Raw genomic sequence first — 14,302 nt, forward strand, 5'->3', positions numbered from 1 at the left:
AAACAGACAGAAAAGAAAGAACAAATTTCACATAATGAGTATATGTGCGTGAAAGTGTGTATGAGTATGAGTGGATGTGTGTGTGTAGTGTATGGGTATCGTCGCTTTTGGTTTGGTAATGAAGTGCACTTTGGCGCCGCCTGAGCATACACTTCTCATACATACACAAATGCTGTTATACATAAATACATACATGCATATTTATATACGCATACATATATACACATCCATACAAACATATACATATTTATACTTAATATATTTTGTGCAGCGAATTTATGCTGTGAAAACACTTTCACGTATGTATGGCGGCAGGCTTACTCATACATGCAAACATACAAACATTCAGTGCATTCCATGCATATTCCATAGAAATCTACACACATCTACAAGTATATGCATATATATGCACATTTATGTGTATGCATATGTAGTTAAATGAATGTTTGCGCTCCCTTATGGGTACTAAGAGGCAAACACACACACACACACACACACCGACAACCAATACTTTGGAGAGTGCGCCGAATAACTGTAAATTAAATGCATGCGCCGCTGCGTTGGTTTAAGCTGCTATTGCATAAACTCATACTCCCACACAAACACAGGCACTCCCACACAAACACAGGCACTCTCGCACAAACACAAACACACACACGCACACCCTCCTACAGTTGCAGTTGGGTTTAGAACCGCTTACTCTACGGAATTGACACTTGCACTGAACTGCAGAAATACACTTTCACGCATACATACATACATATTCATATACATACATACACTTGCGCATATTTGTATGTGTGTGTTCAGCTGTTCATGTATTAGATTGTCTGTGTACGTGGCTTGCATGAAAGTTTAAAAATATATACATATATATATTGCCATATGCAGGCATGTGTGTGTATGTGTGGTATGGTGGCCCATTGGATGCACTTACGTTGTATCCTCAGCAGAATCGTAATTTGTTCGGAATCCGCAAAAGTTGGTGTGATTCGCATCGCACGACACGTGTATTCACCAGCATCCGATTGCTGTACATTCTTGATGAAGAGTCCATCGGAGAGTTTTTTGTATTTGGTCGAGTTGACAGCTGTGTGAAACAAATCAAAATAGCATGAAATTTTCTATACAACTTTGTTATTTCCCGTTAATCCACCTAGAGGCTATAGAATTTAGAAATAGTAATTGCATTGAATATAGAACAAAAGCATCAAAGTTGTGCCACAATTCAAAGGGGTAAAGAGAGCATCAATTTGTTTAAAACGTTAACGTTTTTCTTTTTTCTTTTAAAGCAGTTAAATTCCTTATTACGTATAACAAATACGGCCACGTATAAAATTTTGAAATAAAAGACAAACAAGAAAATATTTTTACGAGTTCACACAGTCAACGTAAAAATAAATCCAATACGAGGAAAACTGAGGCCCCATATATTGATCAGTTTTGGCCATTTATTTAACTCTTTTTTCAATTTTAATGAATTTTATACAAAATTATAATTTATACTGCTACAAAAACCATATAATGCAAAGTTTCAAACTTTTTTAGAAAAATTATAAAAATTCGGGAAATATTCATCAAAATTTCAAACAGAATTTTTGGAAAAATTTCGGGTGTGCAATTTTATAGATCATTGAAGTTTGCTACATTCGTCTCTCGTGAATTCGAAATTCGAGGGACTCTTAAAATATTACGAATTATCGAGTGTTTGAAAAATTAAATGGTTCGAAATTTTTGATAGAAAATCAATAAAGCTTCGAGCTATCAAGTGTTTTTATTTAACTGCTAACGTTTTACATATTCATAATGTTTTTTTTTTTTTTTTTTTTTTTTTTTTTATTGAAACGTTATAAAATTTGTATACATTTCATGGTATTACGCCTAGCATAAGCTAACAAGTAACATTATTCTATCCTTAACATTGAAATTTAAAAACAATTATAAATATTTTAAAAACAATTATTCAGCGTTGGCGACTAAATCTCGTGGCTTAGTTCTTCGAAGTCTTCTTGTGCAGACTGTTTTGGTAAGCTCTCTGCGGCCTCCGGGTTTATGTGCTCTTTCAGCCTGGTTTCATGGTTATTTGCAAGAATTTGGATTATATCAGCGACTTTTTTCACCGACAGATCCTTGTGCAGATCGTGATTTCGCACATACCAAGGTGCGTTGACCATATCTCTGAGAATCTTATTCTGCAGGCGTTGTATAGCTTCAATGTTTGTCTTAGTGGTACATCCCCATAATTGAATGCCGTATGTCCATACCGGCTTAACTACTTGGTTGTATATTAATAATTTATTCTATATTGACAATGTAGACTTTCTGCCAATTAACCATTTCATTTTTTTAATTTTTAAGTTGATTTCAGTTGCTTTAATTTTGACATGTTCTTTCCATTTGAGCTTTGCATCCAAAGTCATACCCAAGTATTTTGCTGTATTACTATATAGAACAGTAGCAGATGATATTTTCACTTTGTTATAGGCTATTTTCTTGTTTGTAAAGTCTACGTGAACAGACTTGCTTTCATTTAGTTTGATTCTCCAGTTTTCAGTCCATGCGACAACTTCGTCTATCGATGCCTGTAACTTTCTAGTTGATTCATTTGCGTTATTTCCATAGGCTAAGATACACGTGTCATCAGCAAAAGTGGCTATCTTACTTGTATTTGAAACAGGTAGATCTGCAGTATATAGCAAATACAGTACTGGCCCAAGAATGCTGCCTTGTGGTACACCAGCTTCAATTTTTTTAATGTTTGAGTATGCTTGTCTTTGTTTCACTCTAAAATATCTGTCTGTGAGATATGATTCCAATAGCAAAGTATATTGATATGGGATCATCGCTCTGAGCTTACGGATTAGACCTTCGTGCCACACTTTATCAAACGCCTGTGCGATATCAAGGAATATTGCTGAACACACTTGATTGTTTTCTATGGCCTCTTCTATGATGTGTACTATACGATGTATCTGATCTATCGTTGAATGTTTTTCTCGAAATCCAAATTGGTAAGATGGTATTAATTGTTTATTAGAAATTATATCCTTTAATCGTTTGGAAAATAGTTTTTCAAATAGCTTTCCGATGGCTGGGAGTAATGCTATTGGGCGGTAAGATGTGACTTCGTTGGGATTTTTCCCTGGCTTTGGGATCATTTTAATTTCAGAAATTTTCCAGTGCATTGGTATGTATTTAAATTCAATGCATGCATTCATTATTAAAGTGAGTTTGATTAGCGCTTTGTAAGATAAGTTCTTTAGTACTTCGGCTGTGATTAAGTCAAATCCTGGACTTTTCTTTTGTTTTAGTTTGGAGATTTCATTTGCTACCTCATCAGTGGTAAAACTTGTAATTTCAACAGATTCTTGCACAGTATGGGGAAACAAAGTGTAATTTATCGTTTCAAATGGCTTAAAAATTTTTTTGAGGTGATGTGCAAATAACTCAGCTTTTTCCGAATCGGTTTTTGCCCAAGGTTGGTTGCTATTTGGCTGTTTAATTGGGGGATTATGTTGAATTGGTCTTTTCATATGTGCCGTAGTCCGCCATAGAGAGTAATCAGAGGTTTTATCTGGAGATAGGTTTTGTAGCTTTATATTTAAAGTTCTGTTTTTATTTTCTTGAATAGCATATTTCACTGTTTTGGTGAGGTTGTTTAATTGTGTTTTAAGTGATGGAGACCTAATCGACTGCCACTTTTTTCTGATTTTTCTTTTTTCCTTTATGAGTTCAATTATATTCGAAGGATATCTTTGGCGATTAATTTTTTGGACTCTTACAGGTGTACTTAACCAAGCAGCTTTTTGTATCTGTGCTGACAGCTTTATTGTTTCCTTCTCAATTTCGTCAACATTATCGATTTCATTTGTCGTGTTTACATATGTGTCTAGTTTAGTCTTGAAGTATTGCCAATCTGTATATTTATTTGAAAGGAGCAGGTTCCTTTCATTGATTTTTGGTTCACCATCAAGAATCATGAATATAGGTGAATGATCTGAATTAAGATCTAAACCATCCTCCAGAGTTATGATGTTGTATGGTAGTTGTTTGACTACGAAAAAATCAATCAAATCTGGAGTCTTATTAATGTCTGTTGGCCAGTATGTTGGATTGCCAGTTGAGAATATTTCACAACCACATTGTTGTGCCGCTTTCCACAGTTCGCGACCTTTAGTTGTCGTTAGGCGAGATCCCCAGTTAATGTGCTTTGCATTGAAATCGCCTCCCATAACGAATCTTCCTTTATGTTTTTTTAAAAGTTGTGTGTATTCTGTAGACTTTATGTTATGTCTCGGCGGACTATATACTGCTGTTACCGACAGTTGGTAATTGCAAAACTTGATTCCAACTGTTGTCGCTTGAAACTCAGTGGAGCTGATCTTTTCTTCTTCGAAATGTTCAATCGAATTCTTAATAATAATTGCGCTACCTCCTCTTGCGTTGTTTAGAGGATGATTTGAGCAATACATTGTAAATCCGTTGAATGTAGAGTACATTTGGGTGGTCAAATGAGTTTCAGATACTAAACAAATATCAATTCTTTTTTGATTAAGTACAGGCTCAAGTTCATTTTTGTGCTTTAAGATTCCATTCGCGTTCCATGCCATTATCTTTAAACTTTTTCTTATTGTGTTTTTTAGCATTTATAATTTGCTCAAGTTTTTCAACGCGATTCAGTAGATCCTGGTTTAAGGTTAACTGCTTTTCAATTTTAAATAAAATTTGTGTCAATATATCTTTATCTGTCGTATTTTCCTTTTGGGCTGCTACGTCTGCATATGTTTGTTTACCCGGTATTAGTGTTGGTTTCTTAGTAGTTCTTGGTTCTACAGAGTGTTTTGGCATAGCTAATGCTTGACGTATTGCTGTTGGGGGTTTTTTGCCAGTTTCTTCTTTGTGTTTAACTCCGCTTTTGTTACGGAGCTTTTGCAACTCCTTGGCAACATGACATCCTCTGTAGCTTGCTGGGTGGTTTTGCCCGCAGTTGCAGCATTTTGGTGGTTCTTTGTCTGGTTTCTTGCATTCAAGAGTTGAATGATTACCAGCGCACTTAACACATTTTGGAGGCTTGCAACAATAGTTCTTGGTGTGCATAAAACCCTGGCAGGACTTGCATTGGGGAATTAAGCTAGATAATTTTAATGGCTCAATTTTTACGATTGTGTTGAGTATGTTTTTAATCTCATAGACCTTTTTTATGTCTTCATTTGGGTCAAAACAGAGGGTAAACATGTTTAAGGGCTCTTTGGTTTTCCATTTCAATTTTCTATATGCGTTTGTAGCCTTTAAACCTTGTCTTTGCAGATCTTCAATGATATCCTCAGGTTGACATGTGTGATGTAGGTCTTTAACCACTACCCTTATCTGCCTTGTTTGCTTGTTTTCGTATGAGTGCCATGGGAACATTAGCTCAGTAAATATTTTTGTAATTTTTCTGTAATCGCTTCCATTCTGGACATTGATTTTATATATATCTTTGCCAATCAGCTTGATTATAAAATCACTATTTATGTTATCTTTCAGTTTTTTTTGAAGCTGTTGGTGATTTATTTTTGGATTTGTTAATATTATTGGCGGTGGTCGTAGCTCTGGCAATTTAACCTGCTCCTTTTGAGTAGGTGGATCGATTTCTGGGGATGATTCCATTTTTCTTTTTTTGTTTGCTCTTTTGGACAGGTTGTGTACCCATTTGGTTTCTCTTTCAAGCTGTTCTTCATCAGTATGATATTCTACTTCCGTTAGTATTGGTGTAGTTGACCTTTCAGTTGTAGTTTTTATACTATTCAGTTCGCTTTTAAGAACTTTATTTTCTTCTTGCAGAGAAAAGCACAATTTTTCTAGTTCTTGTAATTTAACTAATAATTTTTGAGTTTCAGAATGTTTGCCTCCCCCTGGAGGTGGCGTTTGTTGCGCCATCTAGCGGTCAGTAGCTTGTTAATTTTCGTGTTGAAGAATGTGGCAACTCTACTTTTGCTCACTAGTTTGGCAGAACAGAGCAGCTGATGTAGTTTGTTTACCGATATGATCAATTTGTGTGATTTTCTCTTTAAGCTTTCCAGTCAAAATCCTTTTGCAGTTTTGTTTTTTCTAATAAAAATATAAATAAATATAACTTTACCAAAAGTGTAAAATTCGGATTGTCAGCAACGAGTCCGCAGAAGGGTCCCAGGTCCCGTCGACTTTCACCCAGTTTACAATTTTTGGCGTTCGCTAAAGATGTCTTTTTGGTGTTTTTCTGGAGCACTTCAATTTCGTACGTGTTTATGAAAACTCACTCGGACTGGTAAAAAACATAATGTGAATTAATTAATCTTTGTAAATAACTCATTTATACGCGTTTGGTTCGAAGCACATTGCTGCTGCTTAGACTTTTCAATAATTTCTTTAAGGAGAAAAAGTGCCTGATATGCTGTTTCATCAGTTTCGTTTTGTAGACAAAAGTTTTGACACTTATCGAATAAGGCTCTTGCTACCTTAACTGACACCTTTGCCAAAGGTTGTGATGTAACTCTATGGGCAAGAAGTAAGATGAATTTCGTTGTAAAATGAAAAATCTTTATTTATTCTTGTAAATCAATTTCATCCCCTTCAAAATAATCCCCTCTCGATGAAATACACTTATGCCAACGATTTTTCCAATCCCCGAAACATGCCAAATAGTCCATTTTCGGTATAGCCATCAGCACCTTCTTCGATTCAGCTTTTATCTCCTCAATCGACTCGAAACGCGTTCCACGGAGTGGTCTCTTGAGTTTTGGGAATATCCAGAAGTCACATGGAGCCAAATCAGGCGAATACGGTGGTTGCCGAACGATATGCATGGAATTTTTGGCGAAATGGTCACGAAGAACGAGTGCAGTGTGAGACGGTGCATTATCGTGATGCAAAAACCAAGAGTTGTTAGCCCATAATTCTGGTCTTTTTAGACGAATTGCTTCACGTAAACGACGCACAACGCTCAAATAATATTCCTTATTAACAGTTTGGCCAGGTGGAAGGAATTCATAGTGCACCACACCACGAAAATCGAGAAAAACTGTCATCATGACCTTTATTTTTGAACGACTTTGACGTGCTCTTTTCGGTCTGGCCTCGCCTTTAGCACGATATTCGATTGGTCGGATGTTTCAAGGTCGTAAGCATAAGTCCAAGTCTCATCTCCCTTAATGATGCATTTGAGCTTGTCCTGATAGTCTGAAAGCATTGTTTCACACACACCAACGCGACGACTTTTTTCCAAGAAATTGAGAGTTTTCGGTACCAAACGAGATTTGACTTTTTGTAGGCCCAAATGGTCTTTCAAAATGGTTTTCACAGATCCTTCTGATATTCCGATCATATCAGTAAGGTCTTTAACAGTCAACCGACGATAACCATTTTTCTGCGACATGGTCGAATCACCAAATGCCATCTGCAACATGCTAAACGTTTCCGCAGCCGAAATTTCATTCCGCAATCAAAATTTGATGGCACTTCTCTGCTCAATCAAATCAGACATTGTAAAAATCGGAATATGCACTCTTGGTCGTTTGGTAAACACAAGCGTAAATATATGTATTACTGATAATGACATTCACATGAAAGTTGGCCCAGATGTTACTAACAGTGCTGCCAACTCACGAAAAAAATAACTAGAGCGAAATTTTAATTCCGCGAAGTTTGACAAATAAATTCACCTTACTTTTTACCCACAGGTATCGTCTGCATCTTCATCGTTGCTCTTCTCATTCGTAGCTGTCGCAGATAAAATTTCGCCATCGGTTAGTAATCCTGAGACAGCAAAATCTTTATCCACTTCAACATAGTCAGAAAAACTCACTCTCTGCACTGTCTAAGCCTAATGACCAGGCTGTCTTCCAGACGAGAAAATTCACCTTTAGTTGTTCTTTTCCATGCTCCAGCAGTTAGAGCACCAGTAACTTTCACCTCGTTCTTTATTATAGTTGAGAGAGTACTGAGAGGAATCTTAAATTGTTTTGCAACATCGCTTTTCTCCTCATATCCTTCTACTTTTTCAATTAATTTCTTCTTTTCAGCAATCGTAAAACATTTATATTTTTTAGGGGTCATATTTAATACACATTTTTAAGGGGGCAGATACCTGTAAACGGTCATATTTTCCCTGATTTTCATTAAAATTATTTAAAATGAAGAAGTCAATCAATTTTTTTCAAGTTTATTTATACATTAAAATAATATAAATTTTTGTTTATTTGAATCATTTAAAATGCCGGATGTACACTCAATTCTTCCCGGAAGGTCGCAGCGGGGCTTCTCAATCGGCCGGCATTGTAGCATCGGCGTCAGTGACCCGAACACAAAAAACTAAAGATTTTTTTGTTTACTAATGTCATAATTTCTATATGAATTAAAAAACGGAAAAAAAATCCCGAAATAAAATGCTTCAAAAAAAAATGAATTTTGGGTGTATTTTCCTACTATTTTTGCTTCGAAAAAATATGTTTTTGAAAAATTTTCGAATTGTAAATTCACAATGTTATATAATATCATAAAAAAGATGAGTGCAAAATTTCAGGCAGATCGGCCATTAATTTTTTGAGTTATCGTGTACGCCAATTCGAAAAATTTAGTTTTGAGAAAAACGCGTCTAAAGTCGGCAACTATACCTCTCCCAGCGCTCGAACGCAAAGAATAGAGTCGTCACGGTTGGCGATCTATAATATTATATAAGAAATACTTAAATTTATGAAAAAAACGTATACCAACGAAGCGATTCATGCGGAATTCGTGCAAAATTCAAAGTTCTCACTAACACCAAGCAACTTTGCAAATTTGAATTGACGAGTGTTTGGACATATGAGTTTTTCGTTCGAATTATCGAGTGCATAAAAATGTATGGTATAATTCGAAATACAGGGTGGCTGATGAAAGCCGCTACCAAAAAAAATTGAATAACTTTTTTTCTTTTTAAGTTATCTGTTCCATTTTTGTTTTAATTTGCAGATTGATCTTTAAAATTTATTAAAATGGATAACTGGGACACGCAAACAAGAATTTGGATAGTCCACCGCTATCACGCACTGGAGTCCGTAGTTTTGGTACAGAGAGAGTACAGGCGGATGTTTGGCGGCGATCCCCCGAGCAGATGGACCATAATGAGACTGGTGAATAATTTTGCTGAGCAAGGAACAGTCGCAAGAAGGCCTTATCATCGAAACCCACCAGTTCGGACGGAGGAAACGATCGCTGCTGTAGCTGCAGCTATACAAAGCAATCCAAGGGTTTCAACAAGAAGCTTATCTGCTCAACTTGGTGTCAGCCGACAGTCTTTGCAAACTATAATGCACAAAGATTTAGACTTATTTCCCTACAAAATTCAAATGGTTAACAAACTGAATGCAGCAGACTTGCCGATTCGCTTGGAATTTCGCCAGAAGATCCTGCAAATGGTGGAAGAAGACCAAAACATGCTAAACTGCCTTTTCATGTCTGATGAGGCCCATTTCGATTTAAACGGCAATGTGAACAAACAAAATTGTCGAATATGGAGTACTTCTAACCCACAGATACTCCACGAGACGGAATTGCATCCTCTTCGCGTGACAGTGTGATGTGCGGTTTCTTCACGCTGTATTGTCGGGCCTTATTTTTTTGAAGAAAATGGTCACACCGTTACGGTTACTGGAGACCGTTATTTGAAAATGCTGAAAGAATTTTTCTATCCAGAACTACGCCGAAAGAGAATTCCTTTCAATTCTGTGTGGTTTCAACAAGATGGGGCAACGTCTCACATAGCCCAGACTGTTATGACAGAGTTGCGACGAAAATTTCCCAATAAACTGATTTCAAGAAACTCCGAATTTCGTTGGCCCCCCAGGTCGCCTGACCTTACTGCACCTGACTTTTTCTTGTGGGGTTTATGTAAACAAGAAGTTTATAAAACAAAGCCAACAAATTTGGATGAACTAAAACAATCCATTCGGGCAAGAATTGCGGCTATTCCTGTCGCAACTCTCAAAGCAGCAATGAACAACTTTTTACTAAGATGGCGCACTTGTGTCAACGAGCATGGGGGGCATTTAAATTCAATTATTTTTAAAACTAGTTAAGCTACATTTAATAAAATTTAATGACCTTCAACTTGAAAAAAAAAATAAATGAATTCCATACACTAAAAAAAAAGTTATTTGAGTTTCTTAATGTAGCAAAATTCATCAGCCACCCTGTATAAAGAGATTTTGTAGGGGACTCGTGATAACCTTGAATTTTTGAGATGTTCCAAATATCGCAGGTTTGAATTAACGAGAGTCGACTGTATAATAAAGTGCAAGTTTCATATAAGTAAAATATCACATTGATTTTGAAAATTTTTTATACTGATGCTATTGGAGGCTTTCTTCCATATACAGTAGGAGAGCGGGATTACTCCTTTTCATCAAACTGTTGCTGGCGACCGAGAACAGGATTTCGCGTTTTTAGTAGACATTTGTTGGTGACTGGGAATGAGCTTTCTCATTTTCGTTAGACAGGAAGGAGAATTCTTGTTTTATTCTATTAGTCTCGGCTATAAGCATAATTAAATAACAGTAAATAATTCATGGATTGTTTTCGTTACAACGGTATTTTTTACTGCTGTTGAGCATTATCCATTGTGTTTCTAAGTAAGTTTTCAGTTCGGTTTTTATTTCGTAATTGGTACTTATAGTATGGTAAAGTAACAAATAATTCTATTTATATTCCTTATGGATGAGGGAGATATTTTTGTGGAGGACTTTTATCGATATTTTTATGAATTTTATTTTGATTACACGCCTTCCAAAGTAATTTTCAGGTCTAAAATCACCGGTCTTATAATGAATTTCAGCAAAACATTAGCGAGTGACAATGTGTTAAAATACATATTTTGTGAATTTGTCTTAGATCGATTTGACTTTTTTCGAAAAGGGAGACTTTACATATTTACCGCGTGCTTACCTACTTTGTTAGATGTTTGGCTGAGCTTTTTCTTAATGCCATTGCCTTTCGAGAGGCGAGTACTAATGTGAAAGCTCAACATTGAGGAAAGAATTAGGAAGGCAATATTCGCCTTGTATGGTTGTAGGAGCGCCATCGGCAAAGGGCCTCCCGCCTAAAGTTACTTTTTAGCTTTATAACAAAATTATAAACCAATATTTTTTTGTACGGAGCCTTTGTCTGGTGGAACTCGCTGTGGGGCGCTTCGAATCACTCCTACTCTGAAGCACAACGCAGGGAAAACTGCAGCTGCACAAGCTGCAATCAGATTGAAGATTTCGGGTCATAAGCTATGGGTACCCTAGTATTCTTAATAACGTATAGTTTATCCCCATTGTGCTGGCTCCGAGAGGTACTTTTTCCATACCTATTCCCTCAAGAGAGTTGGCAGGGTGTAACCTTTGGAGACAGAGCATGGTAATAACTGTAAAGAATGTAAATATCTACTCCGACAGCCAAGCGGCAATTAAAGCCGAGGGCTCATTGTTTGTGAGTTCCAAATTAGTTGGGAAATGTCTGACTTCTCTCCCGATTGCATCCGAATACTTCAATATTAGGATCATTTGGGTTCCCGGTCATAGCGACATAGAGGGAAACTGCTGGGCGAATGAGCTGGATAGACAGGCGACCCTGGAGGTGATTTCATCGTAAAATGAGAGGATTGAAGCTCCCTTGAGAACCCGTGGCCTACTCCTGTAAATACGAGACTTGAGTTAACACAGCGAGCGTTTGGGTAGTGCGCAAACGCCCTAAGTCGCGAGATCCTTCTGGCTACGAGTAGATCGGGGGCGCTTGAGGGAACTTCAAATGCTAACAACAAGGCCGCAGCTCTCGAATTTGGTAGGTATCTTTACCGGGCATAGTCCATAAGGTATATATGCAGTGAGACCTGGGATAGCTTCAAGTTCTTTCGGCAGAAGCTGTCTGGAGGATGAGGTGGAGTCATCTCAGCATCTTCTCAGCTGCCCTGCTCTCGTCGTGGATATTGCGGGTTTCAATATCACACACCTGATGAAACTCATCAGTAGCTTGAAGCGGTTAATATGAACGTAATTAGCTTCTGTTTGACGTCATCCTCTAATCCAAAGCCCCTTCTTCCTTTTTGCACCTGTCTGGTTCATTTCCATCTGTTTTCCAGGCTGTCAAGAAGGGAGTACCAGTGGCCCAAATCGTCTAGTTGCCAAACCCGTACATTTACAGAGAAAGTGCTCTATGAAAGATCCTCCCAGCTTCTGCAATGGAGATTAAATGGTAAACCTAGCTTTTCCGCGGGTGTGCCGATTGTCCAATGACCGGTCAACACAGCTACGAGATTGGAAATTGAATGGCGTGGAGTGCCCAGGACTTTCTGAGTCCTCCGTCTATTATATTGCGGCCAAAGTGTTTTCAAAATAACACATGAAGAAATGGAGCTATGTCTGTTTTGCGCATTCCTGAGAAATAAGTTGTGCAATACCCAACAGTCAAATAGACCCAGGCCAGAGAAAAGTTACCTGCACACCGAAGAGATTTAATCTCTTCCTTACAGGAGTTGACTAGTTTGGAGCTGCACCATGCCGTCGTCAAAGCATGACTATCGGAAAAAATAATTGTTAATATCCCCTTTCTCCCTCGTTCCCTAAGCATTTTGGATGACTGCAGGATCGCAAGGATTTCTGCCTGTAAAACAAAGCTTTTCTAATATTACCTAAATTTTTTGAATGCAGAGTTGTTTTTTTGTTGTATTCGTGATGTATACTTTAGAAGTTTTTGGCATAAATAAAAAATAATTGGCGCGTACACTTCTGTTAGGTGTTTGGCCGAACTCCTCCTCCTATTTGTGGTGTGCGTCTTGATGTTGTTCCACAAATGGCTTTTGGCATAGTTCAGTTAATAATTTAATTTACAATGAAAAACCTTCCAGAACTTTCATTATTTTGAACACGAAGTTACGAATAAGTTTCAAAACACGTCTACGGTACTTTCAGGATCGAAAACAGATATTTTATTCATTCGTTCAACAATTTTTATTGCACTGTTTTATTTTCGCTTAATTCTTCTTAATTAGCTAAACTACACCCATTTTATTTGCCATTGACTTGCAACAACAATACCTAATTTTATTTGATTGAAAAACGTGCCATCGCATGCCTACTCACTGTTTATGTATTCGCCATTATATAGCCACGACACGTCCGGACGGGGGTCACCTTTAACAAAACACATGACCGTAGCATCACGACCCTCGCCCGCCGACTGCACCAGCTCCGTTTTGTCAAAGGAAATTTTCTCTGTTCTCCCGTTGTTGTTGGTGATGTGGATGAATGGCAGATTTTTATTCAGTTTGAGATTTTTTCGTTTAAATCCATTCGCAGTAACCGCAATAAGGCAGGCGGGCATCCAAAGACCACAACAAAGCGTTTGCGAAGCGGTAAATGGGGCGTATAAGTAACCAACATTAAGAATATGGGTATGCATGTAAGTATACGAAGTTAGTCGACCCAGCAAGAAATTACGTAATGACGTGTAAGCAAATGTTAAGAAAAATAGAAGGCAATACAAAGAGAAGAAAGTAACGGATATTTAGTGGGTGCAAATATACGTTTCTATGCAAGTAAATATAAGTGTGTAAACCTGCATGGTAAAGGTGTATATGTCAGTGCATGTTGTTGTAACTAAACTGTAACAGAGATTATTTTTCAATGATAACCATGACGAGGAAGTCATTTGTGACACTTTGAACAATGCTTAAATTAGTACAAGTATTTTGTGGAGTGCTTTGGTGAATTAATGTATTTGTGTGTGTGTCTGTGTGTGTGTGTGTATGAAAATCTGGGCATGTGTAAGTGTATAAATTTCACAAGATAAACCTGTACGGAAGTAAACGTACGATTTACGAGTAGCTCAAAAGACCTTCTTGTCTCTCCGCTGGCCGCCAGAGGCCCAGAATCAGTTGTTGTTGCCCCTGCTGATGATGATGCTTCATTGTTGTTGCTGTTGTTGTTGGTCAACGTGGCTTCACACGTCCAGTTGCCCTTGTCCGTCAGCGCAATGTGCTCAAACACCAGCGCCAAGAATCCTATGATTGCATGGGAGGAGAGAAAAAAGAGCAGAGCAAAGTGTAAGAACAATAGAAAACGAAGAAGAAGCTGCACAAGAAATACACATAAAGAGTGGTGAATGAAAAGGGCTCGGTGTGGTGGAGAACAAATGAATAAATGAATAGAAAGCGAAAATTTTACTACATTCCTGTAATCCGAAAAGTTGCCAACAGCAACAAGCAATATGTATGTAAGTATGAAGACACATAAACACAAACAAATGAAAAATGGAGCGCCCACACACC

The 14,302-nt window shown here is 37.4% G+C and overlaps 1 protein-coding gene across 1 annotated transcript in view; it reads right to left on the reverse strand.

Moving 5' to 3' along the window:
- Positions 1–14,302, reverse strand: part of LOC129249007 (neural cell adhesion molecule 1) — a 63,739-nt gene that overhangs the window by 20,537 nt on the left and 28,900 nt on the right. Inside the window, exons 3-5 of the mRNA XM_054888616.1 lie at positions 13,847–14,035; positions 13,116–13,247; positions 938–1,090 (exon numbers count right to left, since the gene is read on the reverse strand). Of these exons, the coding sequence (XP_054744591.1) occupies positions 938–1,090; positions 13,116–13,247; positions 13,847–14,035 (474 nt within the window). The remainder of the gene's footprint in view (positions 1–937; positions 1,091–13,115; positions 13,248–13,846; positions 14,036–14,302) is intronic.

This window comes from Anastrepha obliqua, chromosome 5, assembly GCF_027943255.1.
Source record: "Anastrepha obliqua isolate idAnaObli1 chromosome 5, idAnaObli1_1.0, whole genome shotgun sequence".
Classification (NCBI taxonomy): Eukaryota; Metazoa; Arthropoda; class Insecta; order Diptera; family Tephritidae; genus Anastrepha; species Anastrepha obliqua.